This window comes from Nicotiana attenuata, unplaced genomic scaffold (genome assembly GCF_001879085.1).
Source record: "Nicotiana attenuata strain UT unplaced genomic scaffold, NIATTr2, whole genome shotgun sequence".
Taxonomy (NCBI): domain Eukaryota; kingdom Viridiplantae; phylum Streptophyta; class Magnoliopsida; order Solanales; family Solanaceae; genus Nicotiana; species Nicotiana attenuata.
In genome coordinates this window covers 46,771-70,311 of record NW_017673948.1, presented here as the reverse complement: position 1 = coordinate 70,311, position 23,541 = coordinate 46,771, and the positions used below count along the sequence as shown (strand labels likewise).

Genomic DNA, 23,541 nt, shown 5'->3' with positions numbered 1-23,541 from the left:
GGGACTGGGAAATTTTCAATCTGGTCATCAAGCGACACTTACAAAAATCTCAAAGCAGGGAAAACAAAAGGAAACCAAAGAAGAAAGATAGCGGAAAAAAAAGATGCAGAAACTGATATTGATACAATCGTTATATCGTTCCATATGTCGTAGATCTTCAGCTTTCTCGATTTCCGCCGCCGCAACTACCGCCGTCAACCACCACTCCCATCGACACCTTCATTTCTCATCCCCTAATTTTCCAGCTTCTCCTAAAAGCCCTTTTCACGGTACTAGTAATTCCAACTTCTTACGTTTTATATACTTCAGTATCTGCTTATATTTGCATTTCCTGTACATACTCAATAAAGAGATCGTATTTTTGTTTGCTCAAATATTGGTAAATGTCTACGTTTTTTTTGGATCTTTTTAACTGTAAGAAGGTGAATTATGATAGCCTTTTCGTGGTACTAGCATTTTCGTCTCTTTTTTTTGATATGTAATTCAGTATCTGCTTATATTCCCCATGTTCTTCTACATACCCAATTTAAAGATCGTATTTTATATTATGCTCAAATTGGTAAAGGATACGTTTTAAAATCTTTTTATTGTAAGAAGTTGAATTTATTGTCCAAATGGATGTTGATGATTCATATAGCTGATCACGATTGTTTGAGATTGAGAGATAGTTGTTGCCGTGGTAATAAGATGAATGTTTGATCCTTTTCTTAATTGAAGAACTAATTGGAGAATAAAACAGCGAGTACATCTCAAGCTCATATAGAAATAGGGTCGTGGTAGGTTGCAGAGCTGCTTAGAAATACTCCAGCTGTGATTCATATAGTAACGTTTAGGATTGAGGTGCAATTGGTTGATTTTTTTTTTTACTTCAAAAACGAGTCACGATTTTATTGCCATTGTGCGCAAAAAGAAGTTGCCGAAGTGGAGCCTGTACCAGCAGGACTCAAGATATGTAAACATAATAGTTCCCTAGCTATGATCAAACTCATTGACCCCATAATAAAGTGGCAATAAAGCTGTGAGTTCAAGGTGGCTCGAACGTGAGCATGCTTGGTCTCCTCTTCTTGACTCGAAACGAAGGCATTTGCCATCTATCTGTGTTCAGAAGTCCTTTAATCTGACTAGGTAAAGAGCAAAAATTTGTACATATGTACTGGTTTTCCTGACTGTGGCTTAGATAGGCCATTCTATCTGCAACTTGGTTGGCCTCTCTAAAACAGTGATTAGTGAAGATACCTTGTCTATTAATGAGTTTCTTAATATCTTGGACTGCTTCTTTGATTCTCCACGGAATGGTCCAGTTGCCAGAGATGCAATTTTGTAGTAACATTGAATCAGTTTCACCAATGATTAAGTTGAACCTTTTTTCTATACACCACTTGATCCCAAACAAGAAAGTACATGCCTCAGCCAATTGCTTGTACCTTACCCCAGCGGAATGGAGTAGGTCATTATAAATTTGCCCAGATTGTCCCTCACTACACCTCCTCCTCCGCATTCACCACTTTTGCATGAACCATCACTGTTAAGTTTCACGAACAAGATAGGTGGTTTAATCCATTTCACCACAGAGGTATTAGTTTCCATTAGAGGTAGTTCCCAAACTCGCACAGGTTTTCCCATGTGTAGTTGAGATCCAATTTCCTGAATTGAGCTGTGACAATTTGTATAATATTGAAGTTGATCAGTGAGATAGATCTTGCAACTGCTGGCCTCTCCATTTCATATTTAGAGCTGCATCTTGACTTCCATAACTCCCATATTACTATAGGTGGAAGTATCCTGCAACTATAGGCAGCCACAGAGTTAGCAGTATTATGATTCCAGTAATTTACAAGCAAGTTTCTAAGTGGTACTCCCCTGTATACAATGCCAATCTTGCCAGCATAGTAGTCCCATATGAGCTGCGCATATTGTCCACTGATGAACAAATATTGAACAGACTCTTCTGCAGGTTGCATATTTAAACCTGTACAACAACAACACTTGGAAACAATATTAGTGCCAAATTTTTAATTCTATCATCAGTGGGAATTCTGTCATGGACAGCTCTCCACGTAATGCATGCCATTTTAAAAGGCGCATTTTTGTGCCAGATCATGCTATCAAATTTTTGTGCAATTGGTTGATTGATGATGTAGAATTAGTGGTTATATTTCGATATGATATCTGAATTGGAAGGGATTTTCCGACGAGATTATAGTGCATTGCTTCTTGATTTGATTGTAACATAAAATATCTAAAGTTTGATTTTACTGATTATTAGCTTTCTCTTGCTATGAGAGTTGAGGCGCATTAGTCATACGTTTGATTGGAAATATAAAAAAGGAATTTTAATGCTCTATCATTTCTTTGCTCTTGTTTTCACTTAGATGTTTAATTCTCAATCTCAAGTTTATTTAATTTTCCTTTTTGAGGAAAAATTTGGGGTGCAGTATGGCCCGTGATTAGTGGGAGAGGGGAATTTAGAGAAAGGGAGCACCTAAATGTGCAAGGTGTGACATGTCACTATTAGACTGCGACTTTGTTCCCATTCCTTTAATGGTAATTATAATAGCGCTGGTTACTTTTAGGGATCTTCATTTCTCTTTTAGATTTGTGCTTCTGCTCTCTAATTTCTGATTGCAGCAGGCATATTTTTTCCAACTACGAATGCTAATTAAGCTTATATAATTTTGACAGTAGTTTTTGCTAGTTTCTAGGACAAACGAATTTCTGAGCATGATATTATCCCACAACAAAAATTTGGTCTTGGTAGGCTTGAGCATGGTTTTGGTAAATATTTGGCTCACTCACACTGTGACTAGTCGGAGTATGTGAGTGCAAATAAATGTACCAGTGCTGCCTCCTTGATTGGATTTTGGAGAACATAACTTAGAGTGAGGGTTATTACAATCTATTTAGGATTTAATCGGTAGAAAGGTATTTAATTTCCCAAGGGTTTCAAAAGTGGAACTTATAATTTCTGGATCACATATCATGAAGTGGCTTACTGATCAGATGTGAGTAGGGTTTATAATTTTCTGGATCTTGCTCACTAAATTGAAACATAATGGATTTTGCTACACCCCAGAATTGCGGCATCCTTTGACAATAGCAATCGGAAGCACACGTTCTTTCTGTGAGGATTCAGCCCACATGCCTGACATAAAAGATCCAGAGGTCAAACGTGCTTTTAAGGACTTAATGGCTTCAAGCTGGGATGAGCTCCCAAATGCAGTTGTTGGTGATGCAGAGCATGCATTGACTAAAAATACTGATGACAAGGAAGGCCAAGAAGCCCTGATTAATGTTTTCCGTGCAGCAGAAGCAGTGGAGGACTTTACTGGGATTCTCACGTCTCTGAAAATGGAGCTTGATGATGCAATTGGCTTAAGTGGTGAGGTAAGACGAGTTTACTGAGCAAGGGACTTCATTCACATTTTCTCAAGTTCTTGCTCTTTAATTTTTTATATTGCTGCAGAATGTGAAGCCTATGTCAAAAGAGCTCTCTGATGCATTTCACACGGTATACCAACGTTACATCACCTACTTGAGTGCTTTTGGGTCAGAGGAGGGGTACTTGAAGAAGAAAGTTGAGATGGAACTGGGAACAAAGATGATACACTTGAAGATGAGATGCAGTGGCCTTGATTCTCAATGGGGAAAGGTACCCTCTAATTTTCTGCTAGTTGGTTTCCACTTATTTCAGTTTTTCTGTGAATAGGTTAGGACTTCTTCATAAGCAATATTTCTTATTTCGATTAGTTTTCCTGACCATACTTTTTTCAAATATTCCCTGCCAAATTTGTGTTGTATTTCACTATTTTAACTATTTATGCATTTCCCTGACCAAAATCTTATTTGTAAACATAATCAAATGCAGTGTTATCAAAGGCGCACTTAAAGCGCTCTTAAGCCCTAGAGCGAGGCGTAAAACATGTTGAGCGCTTCACATCACTTAGCGGACGCTTCAGCCTTGTCATCAAGGCTCTAAGGCATGATTTTCCTAGGCAACACTAAACAATGATATGCTTTTTATCGTAAATTTTTTCAATCTCTTTGTCTATATATTTAGTATTTATGCTTAAAGATATTAGTCTTGGACTACACTTTCATATTTGTAGTTTTTCTCCATTTGCGCCTTTCTTTATTAAAGCCCACACTTTATTTGCGCTTAAAGCACCAACAGACCTTAGATCTTATTTGCACTTTTCGTCTTTGATAACACGGATCAGATGGTAGCTTTGTTATGTAGAAAAAGTCATATCATTTTGTTGTTATGCTAAATTTATCGTACTAATGGAGTAGCCTATTTGGTTGTAAATCGTGATTTGTTTACTTTCTTGCGTGAACGTAATAGACATTGATATGAGATCTCCTGAAAAATTTAGCTTTACCATTATTTGTTTTCTCAGAATGCGTTCTGGCTTTCTCACTCCAGGTTACAGTTCTTGGGACTTCGGGACTTGCTGGTTCCTATGTTGAGCAGAGAGCATAGACCTTCACAGATGGCTGAAAGTTGGGAGTGTTTCGTCTTTAAGTTACTTGTGTAACATTTTCCTGGAAAGAGAAAAAGAAATTTTTTGATAATACAGGCTGCATCAATTTGATCCATTAAACTGCATTGTTCTTTCGTAAGTTATGATGATGTGATAGCAGGAATACGCAGATGATACTATTATTCAAGGAGATAGTTTCCGGAGCATTCAGTATTCAGAAGATAGGGTTTTATGTCAATCGATTCCTGTTGACTGGTGAATCAGGTCCACTGGTTTAATTTTTCTTGATTGGTTATTGAACATGGCACTGTGTGGCACCCAGTTCACTTTTATCTCTTTTGTGTTCAATTGAACAACCTGAATCTATGAACATGTTTGATTGACACTAGTGTGGATAATGATTCTAACTATGCCTGTTGAGCAAATTGAGACACAAAAAGGGACGACGATTAACAATAAAATTTTGAAAATGTAGGTATTATTGCAGGTCAATTGATTGGAAAATTGGGTACTCAATTAACATTATGAACTTTTCATATCAGAGGAGTATTTCGGGGGGTGCTGCAGAATATGTGCAAGCCCCGTCTAACGAAAAAATAAAATTCAATGAGGATTTTGGTTCATTTGAAAGGTACATGTCATGGGCATCCCTCTTTTCTATGTTCTATAGACTTGTATATAACTATTAAGAGAAGGTATTCTACACAATGTGAATATTCCACCCAAAAGTTTGTTTTTTGTTTAAAACAATCAATATGTAGAATCAGAATAAGTAATTGCTATTGTGATTCGTGCAGGAATATCCACTTTGAGTTTTAAAGAGAAGGCTCGAAAACATATTTATTCTGATTCAGACGGAGAAATGCATTGGAGTACTAGTGATATGTACCCGAATTAAATGAATATTACTAGAAGGGTTGTGCGGGTCCAGTCTAGTCTACCTTTTGATTCACAAGGATCATGATCCAATTAATGCGCATTCTCTTTCTGGCAAGCAAAGATATACTTCTAACTTCTCAGTAACCAATGATCAGGTGAGGCAGAAACTATTTAGTTTAGAATTTTCTAGTAAATAATGAGATAGGATTCCTGATTATTCAGACCTTAATTGAATCATGTGTGCAGGTCCGTATAATCTCATATATTCACCTATTCTCCACGAGAATTCTAATTTATTGTCAAAAAGGCAAAAAAAGAAATTCGTCATTCCACTACACTCGATTCAAGAACTCAAGAATGAACTAATGCCTTGTTCAGGTATCTCGATTGAAATCCCCATAAATAGTATTTTTCGTCGAAATAGCATTCTTGCTTTATTTCAATGATCTTCAATACCGAAGAAACAGTTGAGGCATTATTAGATATGAGACTATAAAAATGCATTCAGTCATAAAAAAGGATGATTTGATTGAGTATCGAGGAGTTAAGGAATTTAGGCCAAAATACCAAATGAAAGTAGATCGATTTTTTTTTTTCATCCCTGAAAAGGTGCATATCTTGCCCGGATCTTTTCCATAATGGTGCAGAACAGTAGTATCATTGGGGTAGATAGACAAATCACCTTAAAACGAAAAGGCTGAGTCGGTGGGTTGGTCCGGGTGGAGAGGGAAAAAAAATTTAAATTGAATGTAAAATCTTTTCTAGAGATATCCATTTTTCTGAAAAGATGGATAAGATATCCCGACATAACGACGTTTTGATATCACCAGGAAAAAGAAATTTCAGGGAATCCAAAAAGGTGAAAAATTGGATCTATGTCCAATGGATTACACCTCGCAAGAAAGAGTTTTTTGTTTTAGTTAGACTTGTCGTCATATATGTAATAACGGATGGTATAAATTTAGCAACTCTTTTTTCACTGCTTCCATTGCAGGAAAGGGGTAATGTGCAACTTCCAATAGTCAATTATATCCTTTATTGAAATGGCAAACCGATTTGAGAAATTTCTGACACATATATTTAATTAGTTCGGACTTATTTAGTATTGAATTGGAACCAAGACAAAAAAAGTTCTTCTTGCAAAGAAGCATGTGCTTTTTTTGTTGAAATAAGAACAAATGTTTTGATTTGATATTTTCTAAGAATTAACTTAGTGAAATCCCATATTTCATATATTGAGAAAATGAGTGATCCGTCAGGGTCAGGATTTTTCTCCGATAATGATCAGATTGTACCAATATCAGCCCTTTTTCTTCCATTTATTCCTAATCCAAGGGAAAAATTCAACAATCTCTTAACCAACCTCAAGGAACTATTCATACACTATTAAGTAGAAATATGGAATGTCAGTCGTTGATAATTTTGTCAGCAACCAATTCTTCTCGAATGGGGCCGTTCAAGGATGTAAAATATCACAGTGTAATTAAAGAATCAATTAAAAAAGATCCTCTAATTCCAATTAGGAATTCATTGGGCCCTTTAGGAACATCCCTTCCAATTGATAATTCTAATTCATCTTACCATTTAATAACTCATAATGAGATATTATAACTAACCATTTGCAATGACAATTTAAAATAGACTTTTCAAGTGATTAAATTTAAATATTATTTAATGGATGAATATATAATTTTTTTAATCCGGTCCATGTTGTAACACTATTTTTGATCCATTCAATTTGAATTGGTATTTTTTCCATCACAATTATTGTGAAGAGATATCTCTAATAATTAGTCTTCGACAGTTTATTTGCGCAAATGTATGTACAGCCAAAAATGGACCGCCCCTCAAACCGAGTCAAGTTATACTTGTTCAAGTTGACTCGATAGTAATATGATCAGCTAAGCCTGCCATTATGGGGAATTCTTTGGAAGGAGATACATTAGTTACATTTATATGTGAAAAATCGAGATTTGGTGATATAACATAGCGTCTTCCAAAAGTAGAACATGTGTTAGAAGTGTGTTCGATTGATTCAATATCCATGAATCTAGAAAAGAAGATTGAGGATTGGAAGAAATGTATAACAAGAATTCTTGGAATTCCTTGGGGTCAAATCTGCTTGGTTAATAAAATCCAACAGGTTTATTGCTCTCAGAGGGTGCAGATTCATAATAGGAATATAGAAGTTATTGTTGTCAAATAACATTAAAAGTGTTGGTTTGAGAAGATGGAATGATATTAAAAAAGCTGTTCTCAATTATGCAAAGATTGTACCATTATCAAATGACATAATTCATGCATAAACCTAAGATCAGCATCCTTTCTCCATAGAAAATGCAAAGTTACTTTGCCTACTAGAGATAACTGATTTAAAATGCCAGCAATCAATGCATCTTAACCGTTCCAGCACTCTTGCGCCATGACCAAGAATCAGATGGTGATTTTGGCAAAGGTGGAAGTAACAAGGCTTTTCGGTATAGGCCAAATGGCCATCCTTCACAGTGAGAGAAGTCCTGAATAACGGAATGCCTCCAGAGATCTTGGAAGTCAATCCTGTCTAAGCTTGAAGAAGGAGAAAAGATTGTTTTAGCTGTGACAAATGCCTCAAAACTTGTAGAACTTGAGCAGGGAGAAAGACGACTAGCAACAGAGTAAAAATCTTCGCTTTCTTCCTTTTCTTGATCCTCATTGTCCTCCTTTTGCCTTAGTCTTGCAGAGATGAATAAATCTCCTGTTGTTGGAGAGAAAGCCCAGGTGAACTTTTCAGTTGAGATGTTTGTCTTTCTTCTGCATTTCAACTCCATGTATTTACTTATCACTGCTGATATAAATACCTGCTGATAAAACCGCGAAACAGCATTCAGAAAATATGAGTAAATCAGAAGTTAATAGCATTGAACTTAGAAGAATTACATGGCTGCTTTAAATAAGTACTTCATCTTCATTATCATAGTCGCAAATCGGATCATCTTCTTCTGCACTTGAATGTGAACTTTTACTAAAGGAATGGCAGTTGGAAAATGCATCCTTAAGGGTTGAGCCAAGGAATTTGAATCTCTTGGAAGTATTTGAAGAGTATTGATTAAAAGAGAATACCATGCTTTTAGAAGAGCTGCTGAAATTTCTTGATAAGAGTTGTAGGTGAAAAGTTACCCCAAACAGAAGTACATTCTTAATTTGTTAGTCATCTAACTCATCTCTCTGAAAATATGAGGTTTTAATCTGTAGGGTGAAGACTTCAGCAGAGGAACCGGAAAGGTATTTCTGAAGCGAAAGCAATGGACATTTTATTTCTTATTGCATACAGCTATACAAGTAACTTGGTGTTTCCTTGTCATGGGCAAGATGCTAAATTTGTGGTGAATTGCTTTCACTTCAGCCTGAAGTTGAGGGTGAAAAAGGACATGGTACCAAACAATGACCACTTGCAGATCCACTCGTATTTCTTGACTGAAATACAGTAGTGTAAGAAAATTTTCGTCTTATCATTGAACCAGATATGTCTACACAAAAGGGTTTATGCAACTTTGCAAAAATGTTTGTCTGGTTAAAAGACTATTTGACATGGATATTAAACTCAATGTGTCCTTTTTCATGCCCTTTTCGGAGATGCCCGCTATAAAACTGTACGCCTAGGAGGTAAGAGTTGAGAACAAAGTGACGAACATGTGTGTAACTCGTGAAAATTTGCCGAAAAGCTCAAGCTAAATCTTGAAGAAAGCTAAAAAGCGTCGTTTGATGAGCCGGTCCTAGTAGTAGTCGGTCAGGTAAATGGACCAAGCCAATGGTGTTCAACTGATTCTTTCGGATGACCAGCCATGTTGGGACTGAGGCACGACTCGACTCCATGGGGGCAGTTGTTGGAAATCTTGGGCAACACCAAAAGTTTCATTAGTTATTTTAGAAGGGAAAAGGGTCAAATTTGTCCCTCTACTTTATAAAATTATTCACGTTTGTCCCTAGTTTTACTATCCGTCCAAATTTATCCCCACTGTTAAGAAAGTAAACAAATTCGTCCCTAACCCTAACAGAATTCCAACGTGGCACTGAGTCTCTTCTCTTTGACTGCCAGCTAGGCAAATTTTCAACCCAAGCTAATAAGATCCGCTCCTATTATCTGATCCGACTAGCCTAAATCCTTTTTTTTTTGGTAATTAAATACTAGCTAGCCTAAATCCTTGTTTCTATCGAAAATCAATAACAAAAAGAGATTCAGTTTTTGAACCCAAGAATACTAAGAATCCAAATTAAAAAAGGCCTAAGAAAAACACAAAAGAGAAAGTTAAATAAAGTTTTATCTCCAGAAAAAAAAAGTTTTACATACATTAATGGAGATGGGTTTTGTAGCTTTAACATTTCAATGGCTCAAACCAATCTGATTCAATACATCCAAAGATTTGCCCATAAATTTTTTGGGTGTCAAAGCTGTAATTTTTAGAGGCCTAATTGAAGAGGGAACAAAAGAACCTTTCTCTGTTATTGAAAAAGCCCTTGCAGGAACTAGAAATAGAAAGTCCAATTTTCAATGAACACACCATTTTTTTCTTCCTAAAGATCCGGCTATTAGTCAAGGATATAACATCCAACAATAAATTCCCACAAAATTCACCTACCCTTTTGGATCAAGAATCAATTTATTCGAATAGACAAGAATGGAGAAACAAAGCACTAAACTTTTTGAATAGGTAACGGCTGGTTGTATGGATTCTTTTGGACCAGTATAAGGGCGAAATATATTGTTGCAGAGACGAACAAATTAAGAAAGAGAAGAATTGGTGGGGAGAATAATCTTGTTTTTAGGCTAGTCGGATCAGATAATAGGAGCGGATCTTATTAGCTTGGGTTGAAAATTGCCTAGTTGGCAGTCAAAGAGAAGAGACTCAGTGCCACGTTGGAATTCTGTTAGGGTTAGGGACGAATTTGTTTACTCTCTTAACGGTGGGGACAAATTTGGACGGATAGTAGAACTAGGGACAAACGTGAATAATTTTATAAAGTAGAGGGACAAATCTGACCTTTTTCCCATTTTAGAATACATACAATTACTAGACACAACAATTGGGACCAGGAATTTTTGCAACTTGGAACTGTATGTTCTATGTTTTTCCGTTTGTAGCATTTCTTGTAAAAACTTAGCCCAGTTGCTACAACATATTACTTCAACAAATTTGAAGAATAACGGGGCAGCCTAATGCATTAAGTTCCTGCTATGCGCGAGATCCAGGGAAGGACTGGACCACATTTCTTATGTATGCAGCCTTACATTGTATTTTTGAAAGAGACTATTTCCGTGGCTTGAACCCATCACACAAGTTTGAATCTTCTTAATAAAAGGTCCAAAAGGTAGTTTAAGAAGTGAAGGAACTGATTCAAATGCTTAAACTACAGACCACCTTTGCAAGGATAATGAGGAACATAAAGTAAACAGTATTATTTTCTTAATTGACACTACTTTAAACTAAAGCATTTTTATGTGAGAAGAGGGTAGACTAAGTCCTACTTTAAAATCATGTCTTTAATAATGCGACTCATCCTTCTTACAGACCCTTAATAAGTCTACTGTTTTAAGGACTCTACATGCCATTTTTATGCTACTAACTAAAGTAAGACGCATTAAGCAGCTGACCTTAGATACCTGAGCTCAATTGCTCTAAGTACTTTAATGATTAAGGATATAAATAACAGAAAAATGGCTCTGTCATGTAGCCTACCAACCATTTCAGAAGTAACCCCCCCCCAAAAAAAGCACAAGAAATTTCAGACTTCCCATTTTTCCTTGTCATTTCAATTTCCAAAAATTTTGCAAATATATTGTAGAGAATAATGTTTTCCAACTAATCATAATTACAAGTGAACATCTTTGTGAAGCCTAGTATCGCCATTAATCAGTAGGCGAACTTTAAGTGAGCAAGATCCACAAGGAAGCACAATAGATGCTGGCAAAGATTTAGATGTCAGCAAAGAGACTGTACACCCATCTCTGGATATTGAACAACCCGTGTCAGCCAATTCTAAAGAATCAATAAAGTAGTAGTCACCACATCTACAAGGATAAGAAAGCTCTATATCATCACCAGAATCTTGAACTGTAAGGTCCTCTAAGCTAACATCTTCAGCAATTGCTACATCCTGTCTCAAAGCTAGCAATTCACCGTCATAAAGTGCACGTGACCTCGGGTTGCCAAGGGTTTCCCAAGCTCTCTGTATCTCCAAAAATTTGTTTTCTGTCAGACACTCAGAATTGGATGTTTCTGATGCCTTTTGCTGCTTGTCTGGATGAAAACAAAGTATGGCTGAACGATAGGCTTTACGGATTTCTTCAAAATCTGTATCTTCCTTCACACCTAGGATCTCATAGTGAGTCTTATGAATGAAGTTGCTGCTCGAAATCATGGCACCCTGTATCAGAAAATCTTTACTGCAAATCCACCCCGAAAAAAAAAAGGAAAAAGAAAAGTAGGAGGGGATTTTTTGGTGAAGACCAACGATCTACTTTTGACAAGTATCAATAAGATTGCATGCACAGAATTAGATCGCATACAAAGAATTTTGAACTTTATTCTAATAACCGCAAAATCTATTTTTTCCCAACTTCGAAACTGTGATGGATAATGTGTCCGCCCTCTACCCTTCTCCACTTAAAAATCAAACTTGATTCACTAGCTAAGATTCAAACTAATAATGCGCACCTACCACATATCGCACGCTGTATTACCTTCAAAAACTATAAAAGACGACCTTTGGGATTTTTCCCAATTGAGCTGCAGGACTTGAACTCACATCCTTCAGTGTGCCTCTCACTCAATTCACTCCCTACCCATGGAGAAGAAATAAAAAAGACAGACCAGCAGGGAAGAACGTCAGTAGGATGCTTGACTGCTGACCATCAAACAGCCACACAAATTACTAGACCGTCTAGCTTGCTGTTACGATGTGCGTCCAAGGCCCTTATTGTTTCTATATAGAAGCCACTGATAGAGAACAGCCCAATTCATCCATCAGAAAGAGAGAATTTTAGGAGTGAAGGAACGTGCAAACATCTAAAACAACTTAGCACCACAGAAGCATGAATAAACACTTAGCAGCCAACAAAAGCATGATTACTGTAATGTGGTTTCCAATTATCTGAGGTTACAATAGAAATGAAATTAGACAGATAATTTGAGTGAGCGAGGCCTGGTGTCCTAGCCTACAGCATTTTGCTTGACTTGGCATGCATGAAAAAACAAAATTCAACAACAAAGATGCGCCAAGAAATGCAAGCAAGGTACCCCTTTATGCATAAAGATCAGGCACCAATGAATAATACTCATTACAAGATTGAGAAAGTTTATAGCTGACTTCAGATCAGTTGCCTTTACATGGCACTGAAAAGTAAAATGCTCTGCGTCTTAATCTGGCAATCTTATAATGATGGACTAAATTTAACAAAGCAACACCAACTACAAATTGCCAGATTTGCCGTATGCTACAATATCAGCATTTTGAAGTAAGGATCTAGGAGGAGTCAACAATCAGTGCCATGCCAGGACAATCTTATATTTCAGAGCTAGCAAGTAATTGACAGAGAGGTATGACCTTAAGCATGCGAGATCACTTACAAGGGAATACCTTGGTATTAAGTGGAGAAAGGTAAGAAGCAGCTATATGCAATTAGCTTTCACGGTCACCTTAAGTGCCTTCTCTTCTTTCAGTGTTTGCAGAGTAATTGACCAATAAGAGAGGACGGAGAATATGATAAACAGGAAGTTCAAACAAAGTTCCCCGAAGCTGAATAGCCAAAGGGAACCGCCTTTCACCATGCTTAAAATTTCCTTCTGCTTTAGTCTTGTTTCATCACAAGGACCAGAGGCATCATCACCATATTAGCCTAAACCATGACAATATTTCATTTCCCAAACTTGTTAACTTCATTAGTGAGTTCCCACATACACCCTATAAATATACCATCAAATTACAGTTTTGAGATATCACATCAACCGTATCATCACTAATCCTAAGTTATCACGGGACCCGAGATATATTGATTCAAAAGTTCTCTTTTTTCTTTTTTTGTAAACAGATTTCGCTCATCAAGTTCTTGTTTGATTGCCACTGTCAGAACCCCCACAATGTTCTTCCCTTGGGGTTAATATGTGATGGCTACCGGATCTAGACATCAAGAGTGACTCTGTATCAAGTAAGTTGAAAATACTACTACTCCATATTTACTGCTTAAAAAATGTCCCATTTTTTCGGCATCAACTTTATTCATGTTATAGTTCACAAACTCAGCAGACAAATGAAACCCATTGAACAAACGAAAAAAGAGAAAAGAGACCAATCCAATAGCTAAAATTATCATCTGAATAACAATACAACCTTTAAATTTTCATTAAGTAATCACCTTTACTGCAAAAACTAGACGAAAACAACGTACCAGAAATTGGACTACGAAATTACCTAAAATGGGTATTCAAATTTCACGGCCGGATCCGATAACGGCGACGGTGGGTCCTTATTGCAGCGGCAGAAAATCTCAGGAGAGACGCTCGAGAAATTGGGATGCTGAAGAGTGAAGCAGAGTTCGGTCCTTTCTTTTTTCCACACCAGAGTGGGTTTATTTACGGGTGTTTTCCCCAATTAATAGGGGAAAAAAGGTGTATTTAAGCAAAATAACAATTCATCATTGGCAAATAAAAATCTTACTATTTGAAAACAGATTTGGTTTTGTTTCTATTTTGGATACCAAAACTATTTGGTTTCATGAAAATTGATTCAGTTGGTTTCTTTATTTTTCTCAGAACTAGTGTTAGAACCCGCCAATAATTTGACGGAATAGTTATCTTATAAATTATGATCTAATATATCACATTATTTTAATAAATAATAGTTGTACTATTTTATTATTTAATGTAGTATACATAAATATAATAAAATTTATACAAAATCGAAGGATACAAAGCATTATAGTAATCAAATAAATTGTTCTTGTGTATTCTTTATTAAATTAGCAAGTACTTAGTACGATACGTTTACGAATGTGATTTTTTATTAATTTGTCAATTGGCTAAATATTTTGATATTACTTCTCTTCTAGTAGAACATACGTATATATTTTCTTATTCTGAAAATATATATTTTTATACTTATGTTATACTGTTTAAAATTCTTCAATTGTCTAAATTTATCAATAATTTTCTTGAATGTTATTTATTTATATTTTATTTATTAATTAATTCAAAATATAAAAATTATAAAATTATCTTTATCCACCTCTTTTCGTACATTCATTTTTATTATAATATTTGATTAGTTTTTTCATTTTATATTTACTGAAAATTTAAATAATATCATTTTTTACTAAATAATTTTGAATTCATCAAAAGTATAAAGAGATAAGCCTTTTATTATTTTTATAAAAGACGTACTAATACTTTTAATAATTAAAATGTGTTTTATATAATATATTATCTTATGTATAATATCCTAATAGTTTCTTTATATTATTATTTTTTTCATTATGAAATTATGAGTTTTATTTATTTACTAATTTTTCCTACATGAGAAATTTAATTAGTATATGTATTTTTAAGATATCATTTGCTTTATTTTGTTTTTTAGTATTCTTCATTTATGACTATTTGTTTGTTATGATTTTAGTTATGTGTATATGTATGATTTCTGATATATATATATATATATATAAATAATTGTTTCTTGGTCCAATTTGAATGAGTAGAATATTTTTTGTATTTTCGTTTTTAATTGATAATTATAAGATATCTATATTTATTAATTTAAGTAGTGTAACTAATTAATTCAAAATTTAAAATTAAAAAAAAATTAGTAGAAAAGTAGTTTAGTTTTGTCTTAACAATACCACTTGGCTTTTTGTGGTTATGACACTTGTCTTAATGTAGTGCTTTTGCTTCGCATATTCTATATAGATAGATTATTTTGAGAACAAACAAATTATTTGTTCAAAACAAAAGCTAACAAATAGCATTTTTTATATCCTTTTTAAATAAATATTACATAGTTACAAACTACATAAAATTACGACAAATCATAAATTTTATATAAAAATATTTAGAAATGTTTAAGAGAATATAGTCAAAGAAAATAAAGTGTGTTTGTACTGGTATTCTTTTAAAATAGATTATAAATTTTTTCTTTAGAATTAAAATGTTTTTAATATTACAATGGGACGAAGGAAGGGAAGAGGGACAGTGAGAATAAAATAACACTGTAGGCATTTTTTATATAAACTAGTCTCAGGTACGCGTGTGTGTATGTCGTTTATGTAAGTGGGTTAAACTTTATAAAAGCCATATAAATATTAAAATAATGTAAAAATTATTTTAAAAATAGTATTTGAATTATATATTAAAATTAAATGTAAGATCATAAAAATTAATGAATGTCGATCCTATTTAGCTAACTCAATAAAGAAAAAAGTTCTACCCAAAGAACTCCTCAAGAGCCCAAATTTTAATTCTGCTTAAAAAAATTATTAATTATGATTTTGATTTTATCCAGCATGAAATGTGCTTACAAAAAATAAATAAAAAAAATCGATCAACTTTTTTTTTTTTTTTTTTTTTTTTTTTTTTTAAATTGAGGTTCTTTCTCTAGCAATTAAGTTTCAACTTCGTTGCTACTCCCTTGACACCACAGCGAAATAGTTCGTCTCAATGCCCCAGTGGAAAGTAAGAGGAATTTATTAAAAATTGAGGTTCTCTCTCTAAATTCTCCTGGCGTACGATAGGGTGAACTAACGTGCGCACTATCGGAAAATGCCGAGAGGGCGGCCGAGGAAAACGAATAATCAAGCGATAGATGTGGAATTGATAATTGAAGCAGTGAAAAAAAGCTTAAGCCTTACTAAATGAAGTACTATGTTCGCTCAAAAAATGTTACACATCTTACGAGTACAAAACAATATAAATAAATCCCGGGATAATCATAACAAATCGTAATAATCCGTTGGACCAATTGAAAGACATGAAAATAGAACTCACGATAGGGGGAGAAGCATCTAGAAACCTTTATTGATAATATTTGTTTGATCTGCCTCTCCATGAAGTTCAGAGCCTTACAATGGTGTTTTCTCTTCCCATAAGAGGGTATCTTTTCTCGTTTCTCTCTCCTCTCACTAGTGGTCGAGAAGCAGGCCCCCCTTTTCGAGGGGTTTCCTCTCTTGGTATTTATAGCTGTGAGCTTCGTGAGCTGGCGATAAGTGGTCGTAACCACGTTGAATCTCGCCTTTTGTATGGCGCGTAGCCAGGGCCTTGTCGACCGAGCTAGAGGCGGGTTGAACGTTGTCAATCTGAGTGTTTTGTGCGTTAATTAATCATGAATTAACTTAAAACGGATATAGCCTCGTTAATTATCGTGGGATCAGAATTTGACCCATACAATTAGTCCCTCCGCTTATTGAGGTCGTGTTTCGGCCGAGCTCGATGAGCACTTCATCGATTGTGATTTGTAAACAACTCGAATAAGGAGTCAATTATTGGCGCGCGGTGGCCTAACCGTTTACACGTTGGAGATATTTGTAGCCTTTCGTATACTGAGGATGCCGTAGCCTTTATATTTGGAGATCGTGCCGTTAGCCTTTTATTAATAGTGAGATTAGCCGTAGCCTTTATATATTTGAGGATGCCGTAGCCTTTTATATATTGGAGATTGGCCGTGAGAATGAATATGCGCGAAGTACGTATTTGGGGTCCAAAATTTAACGGCAGTTCGGCACATTCTTTCGGTGTTCATAGTCGTAGCGAATGTTCTGACGGCGTACGCTGGCGGATGGTCGAGAAAGCCGCTTTATGGAGCTCGATAATGACGCTTGCTCCTACAGAACCGAACCGTTTTGCGGTTGTCGTGCATTAATGATGGCTATTGGCTTTGCAAAAGCCATTTATGTTGCCTATAAAGGTGGGTTGAGGCATTCATTCTCATATCTTCATTGTCATGTTGAGAGAGATCTGAGAAACTTTGTCTTCTTGCTAATTCACTGTTTCTTTTCTTTCTTCAGTTGATACATTTTGTTTTCAGTAGATTACCAATGGCGGCAGTCTTCCATGGTGTTCTTCGGTAATTTTCCGGCAGCTGACGGACCATCTTCGGCGATGGGAGGTTGTGGAACAGACGGAGTCGGCGAAATTCCGTCGGTTGACGAGGTGGGTTCCTCGGCCCGAGGTCCGGCGATTGATTCACCGTCACGGTGGAGGAACCGGTGATGAAGCCCCTTTGATGGGGAAATTGGGATGGCCCGATTGCGGGAACAGGCGGTCGTTCCCTACCCATGCAGACATCGTTCTTGCAGAAGCGAAGGAGAGGTCCACACCGACCGTAGGGGTACTGCGTTTTTACGCCTATCCTTCAGGTTGGGGTTCAAGATCCCGCTCCCAATGCTGGTCGGTGATTTTTGCCGTTATTACGGTTCCCAGGTCAGCTCGCTCCTTCTCTACAAACTTTGGCAATGTTTATCAAAGTACGCCGAATTGGCCCGTAGAGGTTACGCAGCACATTCGTGATCTCTACCTCCTCAGAGAGTCCCGTGGTACCATGCATTCAGCGTGCACGTGGCGAAGCCTGGTCACTCGGAATTGGATGACGAGTCGAAGCCCCGCCCTTTCGAGCACTTCTTTTATATCAGGACAAGCACCTGGGCGGATGCTACTGGGTTCCAGAGGCTTGGAACCATGCATGTAAGTTTTTTTTATCGTTGAATCCTCTTTTCTTTTCTCCTTTATGATTTGCGCTATGAGCGTTAACTTCGCCCTTTTTTTTTGTAGCCGAACAGGCTCGCCGCGCCCCCCATTGTCTTGGATACGTGAATGGGTCGATGCCGTGACTCCCCCATACGAGGGGGATACGTACGTGGGCGTCTTTCTGGAGAGCTATGGCCGTAGGCCCGTAGCAGGTAAAAAATCAAATCTTTCCTTCTGTTCTGCTTTGTTTCAGCTTTATTTACTAATCGCTTTTTTGTGATAGCGGAGGCACGCCGCGTCAAGCCCCTCAGTTGGCCTTCCGTCGCCTGGCGCAGTCGCTCGGTCTTACTACAGCGCCGTGGTCGCAGCTCAATACCAAGGCGGCCTCAGTTGAATCTTCAGCGGTTTCTTCTCCGTCGACGGACCCGGCTTCGGATGAGGAGCCTTCGGGAGATTGTTGCGCCATAAGAGCGGGATCATCGTCAGAGGGGAGGAGGAGAGGCCGTCGATGAGGCGTAGGGTCGCATTCGCGTCGGCTCCTCCTTTGTGATTAAATTTGGAATTCTTCACCGCAGAACGTGGAGAATGAGTGCTGCTGCGCGCCTGCCCCTGGAGGCGAACAAACAATTGGGTGCCTCAGTTGGCTTAGGCCGTGATGATAACCGTCGCTCGGCGGCTCAATTAGGTGTTCTAGATCGTTGAGAACGGGAGGCAGTTCCCAGCGGCTGCTAAAGTGGGTGAGAATGAGTCCGAATCCGACTTGGATCCCGACACGTCGTATGTTTCAGGAAGGCTCTACCAACTCCACGTGTGCGCGCAGAGGGGGCGATCTCGCCTTATCGAAGTTCCCCACGGAATTGAACCTATGTGCTCCAAGGGGAAAACTGTGTGCCGCAGTTCGACCGCTATGTCTCGGAGGCCGAGAATGCATCGCTGAGGGGCGTTACGGATGTCGGGCTGATGAAAATGAAGTAGCCGTGATGGCCTGATGGTATGTTTCTACCCGTTGCCGTTGGATCGTTTTCTCTTTTGCCTCAAGATTTGTTCTTTATCTTGATCGTTGTCTTGCTTCTTTGCAGTCTATCTGTTGGATGTGAGAGCATACTACGTCGAGCCAAATCCGCTCGGGGATATTTTCGGCGTGGAAGAAGTAGTCCGCCGCTACCGAGAATCAGATGCCAAGAGAATTCAAGAAGGTACTTGAGGATGATCCTTGTAGCCGGCCTTGGTCGAAGAAGCCTGGCGAGGCGGATGAGCAGCTTGCCGAAAGGATTGAGGATGCTCGTAGGCGTGTACCAAGAGGCTGTAGCTGAGGGCGAGCTCCGGAGCCAGGCGAAGGCGGCGGAAGTCACTGCGGCATTGGACGGGAAGGTGACCGCCTGGAGGATGAAGTCGCATTGTTGAAGCTTCAAGTGAGACGCTCGTCGAGGGCCGAGGTGTTAGGGAAAGCTATCCGCGTGCAATGAATCCCAGCGGATGTTTGAATAGGATGCCTACGGCCCGTTAGAGATAGCATCCTCGAAGAGCGGATTGGTGTCCTTCGAGCAGAAGACCCCATGGTCATGGCGGACTGATCACTAGGCCTATGGAAGAAGAGAATTCAAGCGGCTACGGAGTCAAGCCGCTTCCTTCTTCCAGCCAGGCTCGAAACTTCTGGTCTTTGCGAGGCCCAACGTGATGTATAAGAGCTTGTGGGAGGCTGGCGCATGCCAAAGCTGCTTTCGATGGGCCGATCAGAAGGTCGTGAGGCCCGTGGCTGACTGTGTGTTTGATTGTGGCGACGCCCCGAGGCTGACGCTGGTGCAGACGGTGCGCGCGACGGACGCCGAGTAAAAAAGATGATGATGCATTTTTTTCTCGGTTCTTTGTTCGCGTTTGGCGTTTAGGTTTTCTTGTAGTTTTCTTTTTATTCTTGTATTAATCGGCCTTGGCACGGGTGTAAACGCGGGATGACCCGCATTTGACTTTGTAAATATATAAGTATTTCTTGTCTATTGCCTGTCTTGTGCTGTTTTTGTTCAACTAGTTTTTCTTTCGTTCTTTTAGAGTTTTTGTGTGTGTTTTTGTGAACGTCGTGTTGGCGGCCCCAGTCGAATTCAAAACCGAACGACTTTAGTCGTGATAGACCTCGACGGCCTTTAAGCCACAAAGGCAACTTCAACCGTCGACGGGTCGTTTATCCCGCCGTAAGCCTAAATCTAGGTCGCAACTGTTGCGACGATGCCTTAAGTCATGATATAATTGACGGCCTACCATTAGGCGACTTCGACTGTCCGTCGAGATCGTTTATTTCACCTTAGTCGAATCTAGGTCGAACTGTTTGGCGACGATGCCTTACCATAATAATAATTGACAGGCCTTAGCCAATAAAGTAGCTGATTCGACTGTCGTCGAGGTCGGTTTATATTCACCTTAGTCGAATCATAGGGTCCGACATGGTTGGCGACGAATGGCCTTAGGCCATGATAAATACTTTTGATCCGGCCTTAGACTTTTTCAACTCGTTGCGGGCGAGTCTTGACGTTGAGTTTGGAGCGATAAGCGCGTTATAGCCTTAGTATCCCAGTTCGACGCGATCAGAACACCGGTCGTGACAGTAAAACACCGGCCTCGTTAGTTTGAACGGGCCCTGAACTTTATGCTGGCCCAAGTCTAATTCGAGTTGAGAGAACTTAACTTGAATGGCGAGCGGTTGCCCCCTTACCCCCTGGCCTCGATTGTTGTGAGGTCGGGCTTGCTTTCAACGATGAAAAGGCGTTTGGCCTGAGTTTCGCGTTTTCAACTGTGGTTGAACTTGCTAAAGTTAGACGAAGGCGTCCCATAGTGTAGCTTCGACAGCGATGGTCGAGGCTCGTTGGATTTAAATGACGAGGCACCTAGCCTGATCTTTGGTTCAACGTAAGTTGAATTGCTAATGAAGCGCATAGCCCTGTCTTGTTTCAACCGTATAGTTGAATTTTGGCGAAGCGCATAAGCCTGACTTGGTTCACCGTCATGTTAACTTTTTGGCGAAGGCACATAGCTGACTTGTTCAACCGTAGTTTGAACTTTATTTGGCGAAGGCTGCATAGCCTACTTGGTTCAACGTAGTTGAAACTTTGTGGCGAAGGCACATAGCCTGAGTCCCTGGGTTCAAACCGTTACTGAATTTTGCTTTATGGAAGGCGCATTAGGCTTTTTTCTTGTTCAAAAACCGTTAGTTGAAACCCTTTTTGGCGAAGGCACATAGCCTGAGTCCGCGTTCAACGTAGCGAACTGCTAAAATGAAAGCGCATGCCCTGTCTTGGTTCAACCTAGTTGAATTTGTGGCAGAAGGCGCATAGCCTGACTGGTTCAACGTAGTTGAACTTTATTGGCAAGGCAACATAGCCTAGTCCCCTCAACCGTAGTGAATTTGCCTAATGGAGCGTATAGCCTGTCTTGGTTCAAACCGTAGTTGAACTTTTTGGCGAAGGCGCCATAGCCTGACTTGAGTCAGACCGTAGTTGATACTTTTTTGGCGAAGGCCATAGCTCTGAGTCCCCGGTTTCAACCGTAGTTGAATTTTGCTATGGAGGCCCATAGCTTGTCTGGTTCAACCGTAGTTTGAACTTTGGCGAAGGCACATAGCCTGAGCCGGTTCAACCGTTAGTTGAATTTGCTAATGGAGGCGCAGTAGCCCTGTCTTGGTTTCAACCGTAGGTTGAACTTTTTGGCGAAGGCGCAACCTGACTTGGTTCAACCGTAATTGAACTTTTTGGCGAGAGCACAATAGCCTAGTATCCCGGTTCAACCGTAGTGAATTTGCTAATGGAGGCGCATAGCTTTCTTGGTTCAACCCGTAGTTGAAACTTTTTGGGAAGGCACATAGCCTGAGTCCCGGTTCAACCGTAGTCGAACTTGCTAAATGAGCGCATGGCCCTGTCTTGTTATCAAACCGTAGTTAAATTTGTTGGCGAAAGGCGCATACCTGAACTTGTTCAACCGTAGTTGAACTTTTTGGCAGGCACAATAGCCTGAGTCCCGGATTCAACCGTAGTTGAATTTGCTAATGGAGGCGCATAGCCTGTCTTGGTTCAGCCGTAGTTGGACTCTTTAGTGAAGGCGCATAGCCTGTCGTGATTCAACCGTAGTTGAATTTTTTGCGAAGGCACATAGCGTGAGTCCCGGTTCAACCGTAGTTGAACTCATTGGTGAAGGCGTTTAGCCTGAGTCCCGGTTCAATTGCTGTTGAATTTTGTCGGTCTTGATGACGAAGGCAGAGAGCCCGAGTCTCATATGGTGGGTATCGAGTATTGGAACTCGTTTTGGATTCGATACTTTGAGCGGCTTATCCATTGTCTTCCCAACCAGGGTATATAGGCTGTCTTGAGGCGAATCTCGGCTCGAGATATCTCCGTGCCGGTTTCCGACCGGAGCTCGCATGCCTTACAGAGACCTCCCCTTAGGAGAGGAGGGGACTGCTTCTTCTTGCTTGCACTATCTGAGGTTGGAGAGAGAGTGAGGACTTAGATCTTGATTTGGGATTTTCGAGCTCCCTTTCGAGTTTGGCGCTTCTTTTCTTTTGGTCCAGGGAAGAACTACGCGATTTTGCTATGAAATCCCCACAGACGGCGCCAAATTGTTCGCTCAAAAAATGTTACACATCTTACGAGTACAAAACAATATAAATAAATCCCGGGATAATCATAGCAAATCGTAATAATCCGTTGGACCAATTGAAAGACATGAAAATAAGAACTCACGATTAGGGGGAGAAGCATTAGAAACCTTTATTGATAATATTTGTTTGGTCTGCCTCTCCATGGAGAGGTTCAGAGCCTTACAATGGTGTTTTCTCTTCCCATAAGAGGGGTATCTTTTCTCGTTTCTCTCTCCTCTCACTAGTGGTCGAGAAGCAGCCCCCCTTTTCGGGGGTTTCCTCTCTTGGTATTTATAGCTGTGAGCTTCGTGAGCTGGTGATAAGTGGCCGTAACCACGTTGAGATCTCGCCTTTTGTATTGGCGCGTAGGCCAGGGCCTTGTCGACCGAGCTAGAGGCGGGTTGAACGTTGTCAATCCTGAGTGTTCGTGCCGTTAATCAATCATGAATTAACTTAAAACGGGATTAGCCTCGTTAATTATCGTGGGATCAGATTTTGACCCATACACACTACAACACCAGCAAATGGGTGAAACGACGAATGCATGGCCTACGCTACCAAATCGGAAAGTTGACATCGACACTCTACTGGGCACAATTGGAACTGTAACAACTATGGGAAGTGAAGCGGCCAAAACTATGAGTGCTCCTAATGAAAATAGGGTTTCTATGACGAAAGTAACGCCTAATCTAACTGAAATTAGGGCTAAGAATGACAAAGGAGAGAAGGCAACAGGAGCTAGGAAACAACTAGATCTAAATGCGGAGGAGAAGGAAAACAACCCTTGGCTGAAGTTGTTTGTAGGAAATAAATTTGCTGCTAGAGGAATGAACCTAAGCTTCATAGCTCCAACGATTCA

The 23,541-nt window shown here is 39.1% G+C and overlaps 3 protein-coding genes across 11 annotated transcripts; 1 reads left to right on the top strand and 2 right to left on the bottom strand.

Annotated features, from left to right (window-relative positions):
• LOC109217689 (succinate dehydrogenase subunit 5, mitochondrial-like) lies at positions 1–8,944 on the top strand. Of its 7 annotated transcripts, none has more exons than XR_002066675.1 (8): positions 2–269; positions 3,074–3,384; positions 3,464–3,649; positions 4,424–4,745; positions 4,957–5,112; positions 5,279–5,515; positions 5,607–8,014; positions 8,592–8,944. XR_002066675.1 is itself a non-coding variant. In XM_019381956.1 (4 exons), the coding sequence occupies exons 1-4, from the start codon at positions 104–106 to the stop codon at positions 3,884–3,886; spliced, it is 684 nt and encodes a 227-aa protein (XP_019237501.1). In that variant the 5' UTR covers positions 1–103; the 3' UTR covers positions 3,887–3,975. The 7 variants fall into 7 exon arrangements, 2 of the variants coding, with proteins under 2 accessions (XP_019237501.1, XP_019237500.1); XR_002066672.1 differs by having other exon boundaries at positions 5,607–8,500; XR_002066674.1 differs by lacking the exon at positions 8,592–8,944 and having other exon boundaries at positions 5,607–5,738; positions 7,771–8,134.
• On the bottom strand, positions 7,735–8,550 carry LOC109217690. Of its 2 annotated transcripts, none has more exons than XM_019381957.1 (2): positions 8,298–8,550; positions 7,735–8,200 (listed from the first exon to the last, which is right to left on the bottom strand). In XM_019381957.1, exons 1-2 carry the CDS (start codon positions 8,460–8,462, stop codon positions 7,748–7,750), a joined length of 618 nt encoding a protein of 205 aa, XP_019237502.1. In that variant the 5' UTR covers positions 8,463–8,550; the 3' UTR covers positions 7,735–7,747. The 2 variants fall into 2 exon arrangements, with proteins under 2 accessions (XP_019237502.1, XP_019237503.1); XM_019381958.1 differs by having other exon boundaries at positions 7,735–8,197; positions 8,298–8,480.
• Positions 8,945–11,118: 2,174 nt separating the features above from the next.
• LOC109217692 (DPH4 homolog) lies at positions 11,119–14,053 on the bottom strand. 2 transcript variants are annotated; one of them, XM_019381959.1, is made up of 2 exons: positions 13,806–14,053; positions 11,119–11,762 (listed from the first exon to the last, which is right to left on the bottom strand). In XM_019381959.1, the coding sequence occupies exon 2, from the start codon at positions 11,754–11,756 to the stop codon at positions 11,208–11,210; it is 549 nt and encodes a 182-aa protein (XP_019237504.1). In that variant the 5' UTR covers positions 11,757–11,762; positions 13,806–14,053; the 3' UTR covers positions 11,119–11,207. The 2 variants fall into 2 exon arrangements, with proteins under 2 accessions (XP_019237504.1, XP_019237505.1); XM_019381960.1 differs by lacking the exon at positions 13,806–14,053 and adding an exon at positions 12,079–13,799.
• Positions 14,054–23,541: the final 9,488 nt, after the last annotated feature.